We start from the raw sequence: 15,350 nt of genomic DNA on the forward strand, positions 1-15,350 counted from the left end.
ACAGACTCTTCCAGTTAATGGACAGTAAAATGTTAGAGTTCAAGGAATTTGGCGAGTAACATGCAAACATTTGTGTGAGAATCGGTAATTGCAATAAACTCCAAATTGAAATTTTCAAAAGTGCAAATCCATATGTACTACGTACTTTCATTACCAGGGTCGATTTCTTAGGATTCTCTATTGCAATGTACCAATTCCTGTTTTGCAATTCGGTGTTCATTGCAAATTCACATCACAACCAGGAATAAAAGCCCAAGGAGCACATTGCTGGACAGATAGCCCACAGTACACAGTAGGGGTGCACAGGAGGAGGAGAAAGCACAGAAATAATGGCAAGACAAGCGCCAGAGAGGAAAGAGGTGGGAAAAGGAAGCAAGTCCTCTGACATCAAATTTGAAAATTCTTGTCGAAAGAATGTGTTGTGGATGATGATGATGGTGATAAGTTAAATATGCTTGACGCCTCCAAAAAGAAGATCTGGCAAGGAATCCAGGAGATACAACGTACAATAGCGAATAGAAAGTCATTTCCTGACATTTGAATTCATCTCAATCAAAGGACTATATGTATGGCATTCAGACTTGATAATAAAAGGCCCTTGCAAATGAAGACTAAGCAAGGTCTTTTCTATAAGATTTCCCCTCACAACATGAGGAAAAAAAGGAGGCATTGATGTAGAGTTTGACAAATACAACATGAATACGGCCAACAACACGTGGCCATAACCTCCAGTAGAAGCCAGCAGTGCCGGCTAAGACCCATGCAGCCACCATTGCATTCTCCCTCTGGACAAACAAGACGCAGTGAGATGAGGGCTCCTCCATGAGAGACTTAGCGGAGAGTGGAGTCCCACCTCCCCTGGGGAATTCAGGGCTCTTGAAATATCAATGCTGATGGTCCATTGTCAACAACTGAGAGCCATGCTGGGGAAAAAAGTAGGGGTCCTAAGAGAGGCAATTTAGAAAGGTTTCAGGAGCATTAGGGACAGGCAAGGGATTCCCAAAGAGAGGTAACGGGCGAGGCAGGGACTGCATTTGCGGAACAATCCATGAGGAAACCCAAATTGGCTGGCCTGTGCTGCTCGTGTGTTGACTTGTCACACTGTCAATTTACAAGATTACACGGGGCATTACAATGGAGGCAAGGGCCTAGAGCAGATGACATCATCAATGGAAGAGCTGCACAGAGTTCATATTGCTGCTGTGGAATGAGTTCCTGTACCCAAGAGTAGAGTGAGAAAGCCTCCAGCCTCAGCGGTATCCCTGGGCCTAAGGTGGCTACGGCACGACGTGCGAGGAGCCACGCTGCTGAGGGAGATGGGGCTGGCACAGGTAAATCACACTGATCAACTTGTGGATGAAAACAATTCAAGCATTATAGCCCCCTGAGCAACGAAGGCGTGCAGCGGGTTTCACTCTAGTAATTGTTCAGTCAGTCATTGTACAAGTTCCCAGCTGGTGGCGTTTCCAAGTGGAATACTTAATTCTGCGAATTTAAGCAAACCGTAATAAATGATCATTGAATAATATCCAGACATGCTTACTTTCCTTTTGGATTTTCTAAAGACACCTGTTCCTAAACAGCAGGTTTATGTTTTTAAATTAAACTATATAGATTTGTGTTTTTTTTTAAAACATATAAGGTGTTGAGGCACTTATCTCTGAATTTACTGTTGGTGAATGTCTATTTGGCATTTCCTTCCTTTTGCAGCTGCAGTCACATCCTGACCTTGGTTTGCATGACAAGGGGTGGGAGGTTGCTTCTTCAATGTTATGAAACATAGCACAACATGCTTATGGCATTACAGCAGTTTCTTGGCGCACACTGCAATGCATCCCCCTTTTATGAAAGAACCAGAATCTGTCTTTCAGAAGGCCAAAGATGCTCTTTATCACAGACCGAGGTAACACTGCACCTCCTCCCCTTTGGTGACTGGACTCAGAGATGGCGTCAAGGGCCACGGTGGCATAAGTACTGTCACCTTTATGATGAATGGTATTTGTATAAATGGTGCAAATAATGGTATACAAAGTTTCCAAGCCATCCTCTTACCAGCCGCTTGTAAAGCACACACTGCTAGAGCATCTTTGAATCATGCCAGGGTAGCATGCAACAAGGTATTTTCTAAGGCATTCTGAATCACAAATGTTTAGAGAATGCTGGTTTGGTCTGTTCCTAGTCCGGTATTCTATCTCTGATGGGGAACATATTAATATGTGGTTCCATACATACAGGGAACAAAGTATGGAAATCAAACAGTGCTGTAAAATCTAACATTGGTGCACTGCATATTCCCTCCCTGTATAATAGATAGCAAAGCATCCATGACATTTCTACAAGCTCTAGAGAGTGCATGTTAGGATATTCTCTTTCCCCACGCTCTGGACACAGTCAGGAGTTATCAGGTCGGGCGGCGGGGCCCGACGATCGTGCCAGAGGAGGTTCACTGGAGCTCGCCCAACCAACCCCCCCCCCCCCCCCCCTCGCCCCACACTGCAGAGGGCTGTGGGGGCTATTGTCAGGCCACTGGATATTCCAACTGCCACAGCTACTATGTCCTGGTAGATAACTGATGCAAGCAGCTGTATTGGGTCTAGTGTACGTTTTAACTAATACTACCTCTACTTGCCATTAATCGCATCCTCAGTTTTTCAGAGTGCATTTCATACTCTAAAAATCTTCTCCTGCCCTTTTCTCTTATGTGCTTCCAAAATCCTCTCTCCTCACTATTGCATAAGAGGAGCCATTTTAGAAAAAAACAACATTCTAGGCCACTTTTTAGTTCTCGCCTACAGACGGGTTTCAGAAGTTGAAAAAACTCATTGTGTACAACACCAATGCTGCAAGCGGGCTTTAGGTCAGGCCGTTGCTTGGCTTTCTTAAAAATCTCATTTGCTTGCTTCTTTTTCAGGGGCCTTCCTTTCTCGTCTTGTGTTTCTTTCTCACCTAGCATATTGCTCCATTACCATTCTATTGATGGAATGACTTGTATCCTTCCACGACTCACATCAATAAACGTTGCTATTTTCCTTTGCACACTCCATGGGTGTGCATGTGTTTTCTTGCTATCTCCTCGTATGCCTCATTCCCCACCACCTACCCACCCTGCTCCGTGTGCCCACACTTCCCAGCTTATCTGTTTAAAACACAACAAGTATATACTTTCTAGGTTTGACTAAAAGGTAGACTTTATTGGATTTGTTTTCTCTTCTCTAATGTCCTCCACGTGTTAAAAGAAAGCTCAGACCTTGGCATACAAAGGCAGCCTTTATGATGTTGCGGATGAGGCAGGCTGGTGCACTCACACAGTCTGCATTCATGACAGAAGGTGAATTTAGATTGACTGGATTGATGTCTCATCTCCCCTGGCTCAAACATCTGCTCCGTTGGCTGCTGCAGCGCACCTAATGGTTGGACATTTGTTCCATTTCAGAGTAATGTGGAGAGTAAATGTCAATGACCCGACGCTCCTGACCATCTTCTGTTGTCTATCTGCTTGATCCTAACCCCTCCGGGTAGTCCTCCGTTATGTATGTGCTTGCCCAGAGCCCCTCCGACCACTTTCCATTGTCAGCCTGCTTGTTCTTGGCCCTCGGGACCACCCTCTGTTGTAGTCTATTATCTGTCATTATTTTCGTATGAAATCACATAGGTAGTTGCTATAGGAGAGATAGGTGAGGGTGATGAGAGGCAGGTACCATAAATGAAAGAGGGTTGTGGGACAGTGTTTTGACAGGAACTAGGTACCACAATTGAGATCTGTGATGGGTGTTGAAAGAAGGTACTTCAACTGAGACCTATTGGTGAGAAGCACATACCTGCGGTTAGATTTATGAAGTGATGCGACAATCCACTTTATAATGAGGGAAGTACAAGGATGACTGTCGAAAGCAGGTATCAAGGACATTTTAAAGGGTTGTGTAAGCATGTGCTGTAAATGAATTGCATGAGGTGTGGGCCACAAACCTTCCATTGCCAGCCACTCACCTTTTGTGGACAGTCTCCTGGTTCGTACTGGCTGTCTCCGCTTGCTTGAACAGAATCTTGGATCCCAAGCGCAGAGCACCCTGCTGCAAGGAGCTACAACACAAAATATGAAGAAAGTAAGCATGGAGCCTCAGCCCTAGGGTAACACTTATTTAATCTACATGGTGAGAGAACATGTCTGTATCTTGTAATTTCTTCTATTATAGATGCAGGCCTGTAGTCCCAGTATAAAAGCTTGTCTCCAATTTCTTTATTACTGGTGACTTGTAACGTCTCTAACAAAATGAGGAAGCTGCTAAACTGTAATATGTTATTACGTTTTGTGTTGACGAAATACCTGCTACCAGAGCCAACAGCAAAGATGACAGACATATCACAGAGCATAATTACAGCCGCAATTTAAACAAAGCAGTGAAACAAAAACTGGTTTTTCATGCTTCTGGTCTATTTTTCCTCAAACGAACAGTCATGAGCAGAAACAAGATATTTATGGGAACATGTTTATTTTTTGCAATCTAAATGTCATTAAAGAAACATAGAATACCCCTGCATTGGTCTACATATTGGAAGCCACGTGATTGTTTATTCTCACTTACATTAAACTGATTCTAAAATGTTTTTGCAACAAATTAACATTTTCAGATAAGTTTGATTTCACATTAGACTTTGCTTTTAGCTCCCATGTCTCCAGCTATATGATATCTTTCATATGAAACAGCAAGATACCAAGAATGTAAGTTATTTCAAGGAAGGGTGACGGTCCGACCAAAAAATATAGGAAATAAAATACCCCCTGCTATATATTTCAAGCTCTTAGCTGATAAAGGACTATGAATGGTAGAATATGTATGTATTGCACAACGGGAGTTTGGTACAGGAAAGCAGAAATCTAAATGCCAAGTACCACATTTTTTAAACCACGAGGGTGGCTTTAAAATTAACCTTCATTAAATGTCATCACATATGCGTTCAGCACATAACATGCTGGCGTGCATTCTACATTTATTTCACATATCCACAGCTGTAAGACCTTGTGCATCGGAAGGAGCCCTAAAGGAGCTTTGAAAGGACTCTGGAGAAAATGACGATGTGACCATTAATAAGGCATAGAACACCTGTTACTGTACTTAGATATGATATCGTGAGCATTTTCGTGGTTCGTGGTTCCATGACCTTATAACGGATTGTGGTTCATACCTCATTCGTGTATACATTCTTGGAAATCCTTGACTTGTAACGTGACTGATAATTACCCTTGTAAAACACAGCTCTGCATTACTCATTTCTAGGCGCAAACATGCTTAAAGCGTGTACAGCTGACTACTAACTTTACTGAAGATAGTCACATTTAAAAACATACAATCGTTTGTATAACAATACAGAACTTGGATGGGGGCAGACCCACACTAAAGGGTCCTGCGAGTTTGCGCCATACTGTGGGTCCAGTGTGGGCAAACAGCCCCTGACTATTCCTTGCCATAGCAATGCTTTTCACAGGGCTGTCGATTATTGTTTTGTCTGAGAGATTGAATAAACTGAATACAGCTAATCAACGATTGTCCTTGCATAAACTCATCCTCTTGACCTCTTCCACAACACACATGGGCTACCCTGCCAAGAAATAGAAGTTCTTCGGCGGTTCCCTGCAGCTCCAAAGCAAGAGACTCTCTATTACTTGAAAACACGATTTTCAATAAAAAATATGTACTTTCAGAAAATATTTCTGTGGCTGTGCACCCAAAATCTGAAACTCTCCCCCCTGCCACCCATACTACCATCTGCATATCCGTTTTCCAAAGAGATCTAAAGATATTTCTTCTTAGTAACTATTTCCTTACCTTCCTCGGTCTAGCTACAGGAAAGTGTCACTATTTCTGTTCCCATTCTTTTCGTGAGTAAATTTTCGCATAAGTGGCATGCATTCGCTGTTCCTTGTACACACTGATTGCAACTAAAACTACCCACACCGAGAGACCCTGGTAAGGTCTGGCCTTCTTAAGCCTTTGTTTGATCTTAGTCCGTGTACCTCGATGTTTTATTCAATATTCAATATGAGCATCTACTTTCCTCAAAGCCCCGGTGCCCAAGTACTGTTCATTTTGAAGTTCAATTCGTTGGCCAAAGATTATTTTCTCAGTATCTGTTCCACTGTTTCATTTAGATAAATGTGTTTTGTTTCATGTTGAGACCCATGTTTATTGTACTGTGTTCGTCTATCTTTTCCTTTCCTATGTTAGCACTGGTGCTCAAAGGGCTTGTAAGCTCTTATAAAACCTGAAATAAAATTAAAAATAAAGGTAAGGAGTTACATTATCACATATGCCTTTGTTTTCCAGAAGATCTTTAAACCCAAGAGACCAATGTTATGTTATTTTATGTGTATTTGTAAAGTGCATTATCTCCCGAAAGGGTATCCTGGCGCTGATATGGCATTCTATGAAAAGCTGGCTGAGGCATAGGAGCACTGAACCTTAATAGCCTCTACACGCCACAGGTTGAAACTGGTATTGTATGACAATACAAGACATTCTAATGTCTGAATTCACAGACATAGACAACACATGCTCTTTAACTGGATCGCCCTAGCACTCAAAAAGCAGACAATGAAAAAAAGATAACCAACAACTAACATTTGATTGGTGTGATAAAGACAAGCAAGACAGGATCTTTTCATCTCATAAGGAGCGATGTGGCCCTAGGGATAGAATATATCACCAAAATAAATAGATATACTCAATACACTAAAAGCACCTTCTCTCACATGTTGGAAAGCAGTTCTGCATTTCGAATTAGTTTCTGAAAAATACTACTTGCATTATATGATGAGGTGAATTGTTGATGAAACAACCCCTACTTCTGCGAATTAGTCCATTCCTACACAACACACACACACAAATGTCCAGACCCACCACCACCAGAAAACACAACAAATGCAATACACAATAAGCGCATTGAAAAGCCCCACAAAAGCTTTGCATCAACTACATGGTTGCAACCTGCCCAGTACTTTATGGTTGCTACATTTTTAGGGCCAAATAAAAAAACTGGATGAAAAAAATAAAGTCTGTATTTTCTATTTGAAACAAGAACTTGAAACAGAAATTAAATGTAGCAAAACCTGGCTATATGCAATTCCTTATTTCTGTACATGTAAAACTGTCTAGACAAATGCTAAACGAGCATCAAAACAAAATTTTCTGAAGTGCTTTAATTCATTCACATTAATTCGAATTTAACACAATAGACTTGCGTTTCAGAATCCCAAGTACAAATTAAGCGTCAGTATTTTTCTTCTACAAAATTGTGGCAACACGTTTTGGTGTGGTTTCAACCAGAAGAGACTGGTTGGATTTTACTATCCTCCCATGTTCAAAATGTCACATCTGCTATTCTGCTCAGCAAATTGACTGGTCTCTGCAATACCAATCCCTTGCGCTTGTGTAGAACACATAAATGGCAGTTCCTGCAAATGGCAAAAAGTGTGTAATTAGTGGATGGATTGCTTCCAATTCAAGTGAAAACCATTCTGGAGACTTTCACTGAACTGTATAGCATCTGATGACGTTATGTTATATGCTGCTAACAGGGTTTGGCCAAATCAACTATGATTTACTTTTTCAGCAGAAATCAAGCACATAGACCATTACACTTTTAAATAAGGACGTCATTAGCAAAAAAAATGCCATAGAATGCGTCATAGCTTCCATACTAAGAGGATGAAGGCCTTTCGTTGACGCTGTGGTACAAGAGGTGCTGGTGCTTCCCAACAGGATTTCAGCCTGCCCTCCCTAAGATTGCAAACCAAAATTTTAAGGGGTTCCTTAACAAAGGAACAAAAGGTCACTGTTCGTCTTCTGACTTTGCCTTTGGGCCTGATCATACTGTGGCATGGGATCTGGCTGGTAGTTGAATGGGAGGTGTAAAGCCCGGTTTACAGTATTCTTCCTGTTTCAAGCAGCGACACCAACATTCCTACACCCTTTGGGTTGAGACTGGTGTACGTGCTGTAAAACATTAGCTCTTTCTTTAATAGGCTTCTTGTGCCCTAGGGCACTGGACATGTAATTACGTGCAATAGGAAATTGTGATACCGAATAAATTTACCTAATCTGATGGAGCAAACACCTAGCAGTAAAGTGTGGAAGACAGGTCCAAAGCGGGGGTTACTCAGCATTCTTGAGTCCTAGCTCAGTAATATGGTGCTAGGAGTAAAAGAAATGTATTGGAATGTGCTGGAGAAGGCCAGACCCAGGACCAGGATGCGATGAAATGCCTTAAAAAGGTGAGACACGTTCTAAAACAATGATCTCGGACAAACTGAACATTGTTAGGACTCAGCCTCTCTCTCTATGGTACCCATTTTCAGAGGTTGACTTGCCTAGAAGACACCAGGAAGATTTCCTGAGTGGCAGTTGGATTTCGAAAATATGGTAGGGCCGAAGCAAATTCAGGTGATGCTTTGTGTCCTGGTCCTTCTTGTGTTTTGCTGACACTGGAGGCCTTCGCATTTCGATAGAAGCCCCTCTGCCTCTTCACATTTTGGGGTGTACTGGTCTTGTAGCACGTGCAGAGAAGAGGGCGGCACCTGACCCCTGCTCTGGTAGCTCGCGATATACAGATAGGGTTACAACCGCCAGAATACTAACTGCGTCACAGGAACCGACGTGAGGAGGCGCGAGGGGAGCGAGGGCGCGCGGCAGGGTAAGGGCTCGGCGCGGTCCCGCTACGGAGAACTCGGGCGTAGGGGGGTGGGGGCGTTACATTGTTGGCACGAGCAGCACAGGGAAGCCATTATTGTCCGAGCAACAAGGAGAGCTTTGTGAGGGCGATATATTATCTCCTATTACTTGGAATGCGGCGGCCTCGGGGGCTCCTGGGGCTGAAAAGCAGCGGAGTGCCCGAAAGAAAACCCCGGGTTATGCCCAGCTTAAATGTGCATTTGGGGAGAGTTTATTCTGAACACTCTCCCCTAACATGTCTCCAAGACCCCAAAACACGGGGTCAGGCGAGCCAATTCGTGCGTCGTTTCATACTAGAAGTGCCTGAATCACAACGTAGATTTAATAAAGTTTAAAAACTTGATTCGAAGTGAGTGGGATGCGAGGAGGTCACGGCATCTGTGTTACAAGGCACCTTATCTGGCACAGGTATGATGTTCTATCTGTTTTTAGAAACAACCAGCGTTCTTTAGTCCCTTCATAATTTGCAAATAGATTTTTTTGTCCCTATAAGGTTGTCAAAAGACTGTATGCCCCTCGCCTTCATACTGCAAACACTATATTGCACAAGTACAGTTTTGCATTGACGTGAACCGACGACTGGCTCGGAATGTCACTTTTCCAGTGGCCTGTCAGTTTAAAAAATAAAGGGGCTCATTGCAGTGCAAGGGTAGTGCCTGGGTGATTTCAATCCGATGCCCTGGGTATTCGAAAATAATGTACAAAGGGGGCCCGACTTTTCAACTGCCTAGGGGCCTCCACAGGGTTTAATCCGGTACTGATGGGAAGAGGTGTTCAGACCGGAGGGAGGTCCAGGTGAAGGGCGGCTTACATCGCACAGGCTGGGTCCAGTGGAGACATGTTCACCACTGGGAAGATGTCGAGACTGAGGAAGGCATAGCGTGGAGGGGCTGCGCACATAGTTTAGAAGTGCTCTGCGCAGGGCGGGGGATGGGGGCGGATGTGGGGGCGGGGTGAGGGGGGGTTTGAGAGATGTCAAGAATGAGAAAGGCACAGCATGAAAAACTGTGGGGCATATTATCAAGGGGGTTTATCTCCGCATTTTTGGCTTTAAAAGCCAAGAAAGCGGAGATAACATTATCTCCCTATTACCTAGCTGTCGCTAACACCAGTTAGCGACAGCTAGTAGGAGATAGCGACCATCTTGGGCCCCGCTTTGCATATCAGTGATATTTATCACTAATGACATGCAAAGTGGGCGTGCCAAGATGTTAGCGACTGGAAACAGTCGCTAACATCGCTATCTCCTATTACCAACTTTTAGAGATATTCGCGCTAAGCGCAATTATCTCCAAAAGCTAACACCTGCCCCATAGCAGTTCTTAGCCAAGTTATCCAATGGTAGGTGGATAACATGGCTAAGAGCATTAGCTCGGTAAAGCATGAATATCGCTGACTTTTCAGCGATATCCATGCATTTCGGCTGATTTTTATCGCTTAGGAGATGAACCTTGATAATAGTAAGGTTCCTAAGCGATAAAAATAGCCGCAGCTCGGCGACAAAAATATCACCGCTAAACCAACATAGCGATAATTATCGCTAGTTGTTGGTAATATGCCCCTGTATCCTGCGATGATGTGTTAGTCTTGACTGTGGAAGGCGCAGTATGGAAAGGCGGGACCCAGTAGAAAAGGGTTCAGTATTGAGGATATGTCCAGGCTGAACAAGTCACAGAGTATTTTAGTTTACTAACTGTCCTGTCTGCCTGTGTGCTACTGCTCAGCCTGGGAGGTGATTCTATATGGAATGTCAGTCTGTGTTTCTTTCCTGGGTCGTCTATGCACTCTGTAGGAGCAGGTGGCAGAGCAGTTCACTCCCAATCCTCTGTTGTGGTATCTATACCATACTACTTAAACCCTTCCATGCTCATGACAAGGTCAGCTCGTCATGAGACACAGTGGAGCTGTGCTTATGACGAGTTGACCTTGTCATGATCCATGGACTATTTCAATTTCCAGCGCACAGCGGGAAAACCCCTTAGCAGCCAAGGTTTAAAGGTACGTGAATTTGTAATTTGTCCGTCTTTTCACGGACAATGAGGTCTAAAGACTTGCAGAAACTGAAGAATAAGCAAGAAAAAGAACAGACGTCCAAGAAAAGTAAAGTACATTTACACTATTGTCAAAACCAACCGCACAGCCTGTCTCCCAAAAAAAAACAAGCATTGTCAAAGCCAATAGACCTAGGTTGCAGCATACACACATTAAACTCAGAAAAGAAACAACATTGGACTTTTTTGAAGGCTCCCTTACCTTCAGTGTAGTCCTGCTTTTTGTTTCCATTTCAAGTAAAAATGGCTATATTTGGAAAGTTGTGCATTGTGAAGTGTAATGCCAAGCCCTCAAGTGGAGCCAATAGCATTAATTGAGAGATGAATACTCCACACGGCTTATCTAAGACATGATTGGCAACATATCAAGCCAATGGCTGAAAGAGCCCGGCCAAAGAAAGACAATAGTTCAAAGGGGTGGATCCAAATCTGTCTGTCTGTCTGTCTGTCTATCTATCTAAGTATTGCCTTGTCAAACCCCAAACCTTAAAAGGCTCCCAGTAAGAAGGTTGATTCAGAAATATTGGAGTTGCTGAGGAAGCTGCATAAGAAAAAGGGATGGGGTATGGCCTGACAAAGAAGACCACCTGGGTCCACAAGCATCAGACAGTCTCCCTCAAGAGTAGCAGTAGCCGAGACTCTCAGACCTTCAGAAGAGACCCAGAAGACATCAGAAGAGACCCACAGTTTGCTATCCACAGAGAAACCGTTCATTTGTTATCAAGGAGAGAGAGAAGGCAATAGACCGTCTCCGCTCCCATGAAATGAGGGCTACTGGAAGTTCAAGTGATTCACAGCAGTGTCAAGTGGGGGCAGCGGTTGCACAATGATGGGGCATCCTCTTCTTGGGAAGCAAATATGTTACACCAGTTTTGACGTCGATCTTTAGTCACTGTAATAAAGAGTAAAGAGACATTTTCTTTTTTTTTTTTTTTTTTTACTGGATGGTCTCTTTAAAGAGGCCGGTAATGAAAATGAGCAGCCTGTCACATGATCTGGTGAGCAAACAATAGGCGTCGTAAATCTCGCTGTGAACGTCTCTGGTGGGTGTTCATTTACATCGGTCATTTGTTTATGGCAGCTAGAGAGTAATCTATATGGCGTGACCGGACTGCAAGTTTTACAGTGGGATTGAGGATGGCACATGCTTGGTCAGGGTGCTTTTTGTTATTTTTCAAATCAAGGCTGTGAACCTTGCCGGGGAAGGTGTTTTAGACATATAGAAACTTGTGACCACGAGGTCTGGTGCCAAGAACCCTAAATCAGGGATGGGGATGCCAGCGTGTGTCCGATGGGCCTAAACTCAGTAGTGCCAGTCTAGTACCGGCGGAAATGTTCAGTGTAATGCTGCGCAGTCAGTAAATGCTACTGCATATGTAAAAGAAGTCTGGGTATGAGTTGTGCACCAGAGTGGAACCAGGCACAAAATGATGCGCGTGTGTACCTATGGGGCTTCCATATTCAGTTTAGCGGATCTGTTCTATTGTAGATTGACGGGGTAGGTAGTTCTCTGGGGTACAGTTGCAGGGGAGGTTCAGGTTGTGACGGATTAGCAACCCCTCTTCCAAGGCTGCCAATAAAGAGGCGTTGCTCACACCAGCACATGGATGGCAGGGATACAAGACTCAACAGAACCTACTAATTATGTATTGAATTGTTACCAGGCAGAATGGTTTATGGGGCGTAGTGTGTAAGGCAATGTAAGCGCTGGTGTTTCTGATAGATTTTTTTTATTCTGTTAAATGTCCTGGCAGTAATTTTATTGTATTCAAATCGGTGTTGTTTACGTTTATGTGAGGAACGTTAGAGAAGAAAGTTCTAGAATGAGGCACAAACATTGGGTTCTGTGTGTGCAGGAGTAGAAGGCCTCGGAGGTGCAAGGGCATTAGGTTTAATGTTGTGTAAGTGCACCATGTCCAGAGTGCGCTCAAGTGTTCAAGGTCTCGATTTTCTACCAGAGCACAAAAGTATTTGCTTGTGCATGGACCCAGGGTCTCGCTAGGTGTTTGCCCGAAGCCTGCTTTATGTACTGGGGCACGTACAACAGAGTTCTTCCATGCAGTACTGTGTACATAATGCGCAAACATTTGTGAGTGTAATGTTGACTCAATGTCTTATATTTTGATAGATGGTTTGGGGAGTGAATGCACGGAACGCCCTAAGCAAGGGTGGTATGTTCAGTTCCCACTAGAGGCGTGGGTGTTAGCAGAGTTCAAGGAGCAGTGTGCATTGAGACCCAAGTGTGTTGGAGTGCCCCATCTCCAGTGGTAAAGATTCACAGAGACCTTTGAAAATTTATTTTCAACATCTGAGGGACATCATTATTGTCACCTCCTTCCGAAGACACCCAACAATGCCCTGCTCTCTAAACATTTTCACCAGATCGTCCACTCCATTATCTTTTCTCTGTCCTCTCCTCCAGCTGTTCTTCCCATTTCCGTCCTCGTCAGGTGCCTTGCAGCTATTGTGGTAGCTTGTGCCTTAGATATATCCAAAATTAAATAGTGACATTTTGCCGAGCAGAAGGTGGTCTTCAGGATGGATCAGAACCAAAATGGACCTATTTGGACTGTAAACCTGCTCAGTAGGTTTTAAATCATCACCAAAAACCATCAGCAAATCCAACAGGCTTGGCTTTACCGTGCCCACACATGTAGCATTAACCCCTTCCAGGCTCATGACGAGCTGGGCTCGTCATGGTGTAGCCTCCTCAAACACTGATGACGAGCCCAGCTCGTCATAAACAATGGCATTTTGAAAATTACAGCACAGCAGCAAAATATCGCTAGCAGCGATGGTGTTATGAAACAAGAGCGAAACACACAGAAGGGAGCCAGCAGGCTAGAACAGAGAGGATTATAGTTGTAAAGTAGTCTTTCTGGCATCTCATTGAAAGTAGAACTCGAGCAGAGGCACCCAAACATTCAATAGTATTGCATGAGTGAGAAATACTATACTGGGCTGAACCAGCAAGTGGTTGATAAAGATCAACACAGTGCGGAAAAAAGACTGATCAAAGAAATGCCTGAAGGTGGCAAACCCATCGCCCACTATATGCATATTGTTGGCAAAGGGTGCTTTTGCAATGCTTAGTTCGAGCAGGTGGTTTCCAGTGCTCGGCACTAGCACTTAATTGTCCACACCAGTGCTGATGACAATCTGCCAGATGATAGCACTGTGTGTCTTATTTAGGGATGAGCAAAATCACAGTTGTTTATTGAGTCAATATACATTGAAAATAACCAATACCTGCCGCCCAAGCCACTCGTATAGCTTTGGGAGCCTGTAATAGTCTCAGTTGTCACTCTTGTAGGAGTGTGCTGTTTAGGAGTTGTGTTTGTACTGACATTGGCAGCTTTGGCAGGAGTAATGAGGGGTGCAAGCTGCAGTGGTCCTCTGACGTGGGCACTGGCACTTTTTTTTATTTTTTTTTTACAAATCAAGCACAGAAGTCGTTTGACAGCTGTGAATACCCAGACCTATAAATAAGAAGGACGCTTGAGGGAAGTATGACAGTTTGACTCGTGTGTTGGATTTCTGAAAGAGTTTCTGGCAAAATGCTGGACCTTAGAGTAATAGTAATGAACAGGGGGCCGAGCTCCACCATCTACACATATGTGTGTCCATCTGCCTTTGGATCCGTGACTTTGTCTCTTTTATTAGTTCTCTCTTTCCCTCCTTTGCACTCGAATATCCTTCCTCCTCCTACTCCCTCTCTTTGTCACGTACCCTTTGACTCCCTCCTTAAGTCCAAATAATTAGGAAGTGTCTTTCAACACAGAAAGGAATGCTATTACTAGTAAAACTTTTTGCCTGTTACACTGATTATCCATACCCACCCTAAGCTTGTTTCAGAAGCAATTCCTGATTTGCACATGGACAGAGTGACATGTTCAAAGTTGCTAAAGCTTAGCTACATAATTCTTTATAATTTGGGTTTGGTCTGAAAGATGTGTTATTGGCTGGTTGTTCAATGAAAGTTTGTATAAAATTCTCTGTATTCTTTTTAAACAAGGACATTTTTGTCTCCGTTTTATTTAATAATTATTTACAAAGTTAGACAGCTCTAACATACTTTTGAAGTCATTTTTAAAACGTAGTTTAAGTTTTAGGTTTACACTTCAGAGTGGAAAAGTGCCAGTTTTTAATGCTTCTCATATTTGAGTTTTACTGCCCTTGGCATAAAAATACCAGCTACCCTGATATAATACTGGCCAGGTGACAACCATCGTGGTGCAACAGTTTTGTCCCATTGTTGAGTAAGCACACTTTTTCAAGGCCATTGTTGGGATGCTGTTGGTGAAGTCAAATTGTTAGCATAAACCATCTTTAATACTACAGTGTACCAGCCACGGCTCGTGCAGGGCGTTACACCGGGCGGTGACGTCAGGCAGAGGAGGGGTAGGGTGGGGGTTGTAAAATGCGGGATACGGACGATGTCAGGTAAGTACCGGAAAAAAAAACGAATTTCGTTGCCCGCGCTGCATCGCCAAATGTGATGCAGCATGCGCAACAAAATTAGTTTTTTTTTCTGTACTTACCTGACATCGCCATATCCCGCATTTTACAACCG

General features: G+C 43.5%; 1 protein-coding gene across 1 annotated transcript in view; it reads right to left on the minus strand.

Moving 5' to 3' along the window:
* LOC147666280 (alpha-N-acetylgalactosaminide alpha-2,6-sialyltransferase 2-like) overlaps positions 1–15,350 on the minus strand; it is a 225,207-nt gene that overhangs the window by 47,395 nt on the left and 162,462 nt on the right. Inside the window, exon 2 of the mRNA XM_086949163.1 lies at positions 3,988–4,080. Coding sequence (XP_086805289.1) covers positions 3,988–4,080 — 93 coding nt within the window. The remainder of the gene's footprint in view (positions 1–3,987; positions 4,081–15,350) is intronic.

This window comes from Lissotriton vulgaris, unplaced genomic scaffold (assembly GCF_964263255.1).
Source record: "Lissotriton vulgaris unplaced genomic scaffold, aLisVul1.2 SCAFFOLD_991, whole genome shotgun sequence".
Lineage (NCBI taxonomy): Eukaryota > Metazoa > Chordata > Amphibia > Caudata > Salamandridae > Lissotriton > Lissotriton vulgaris.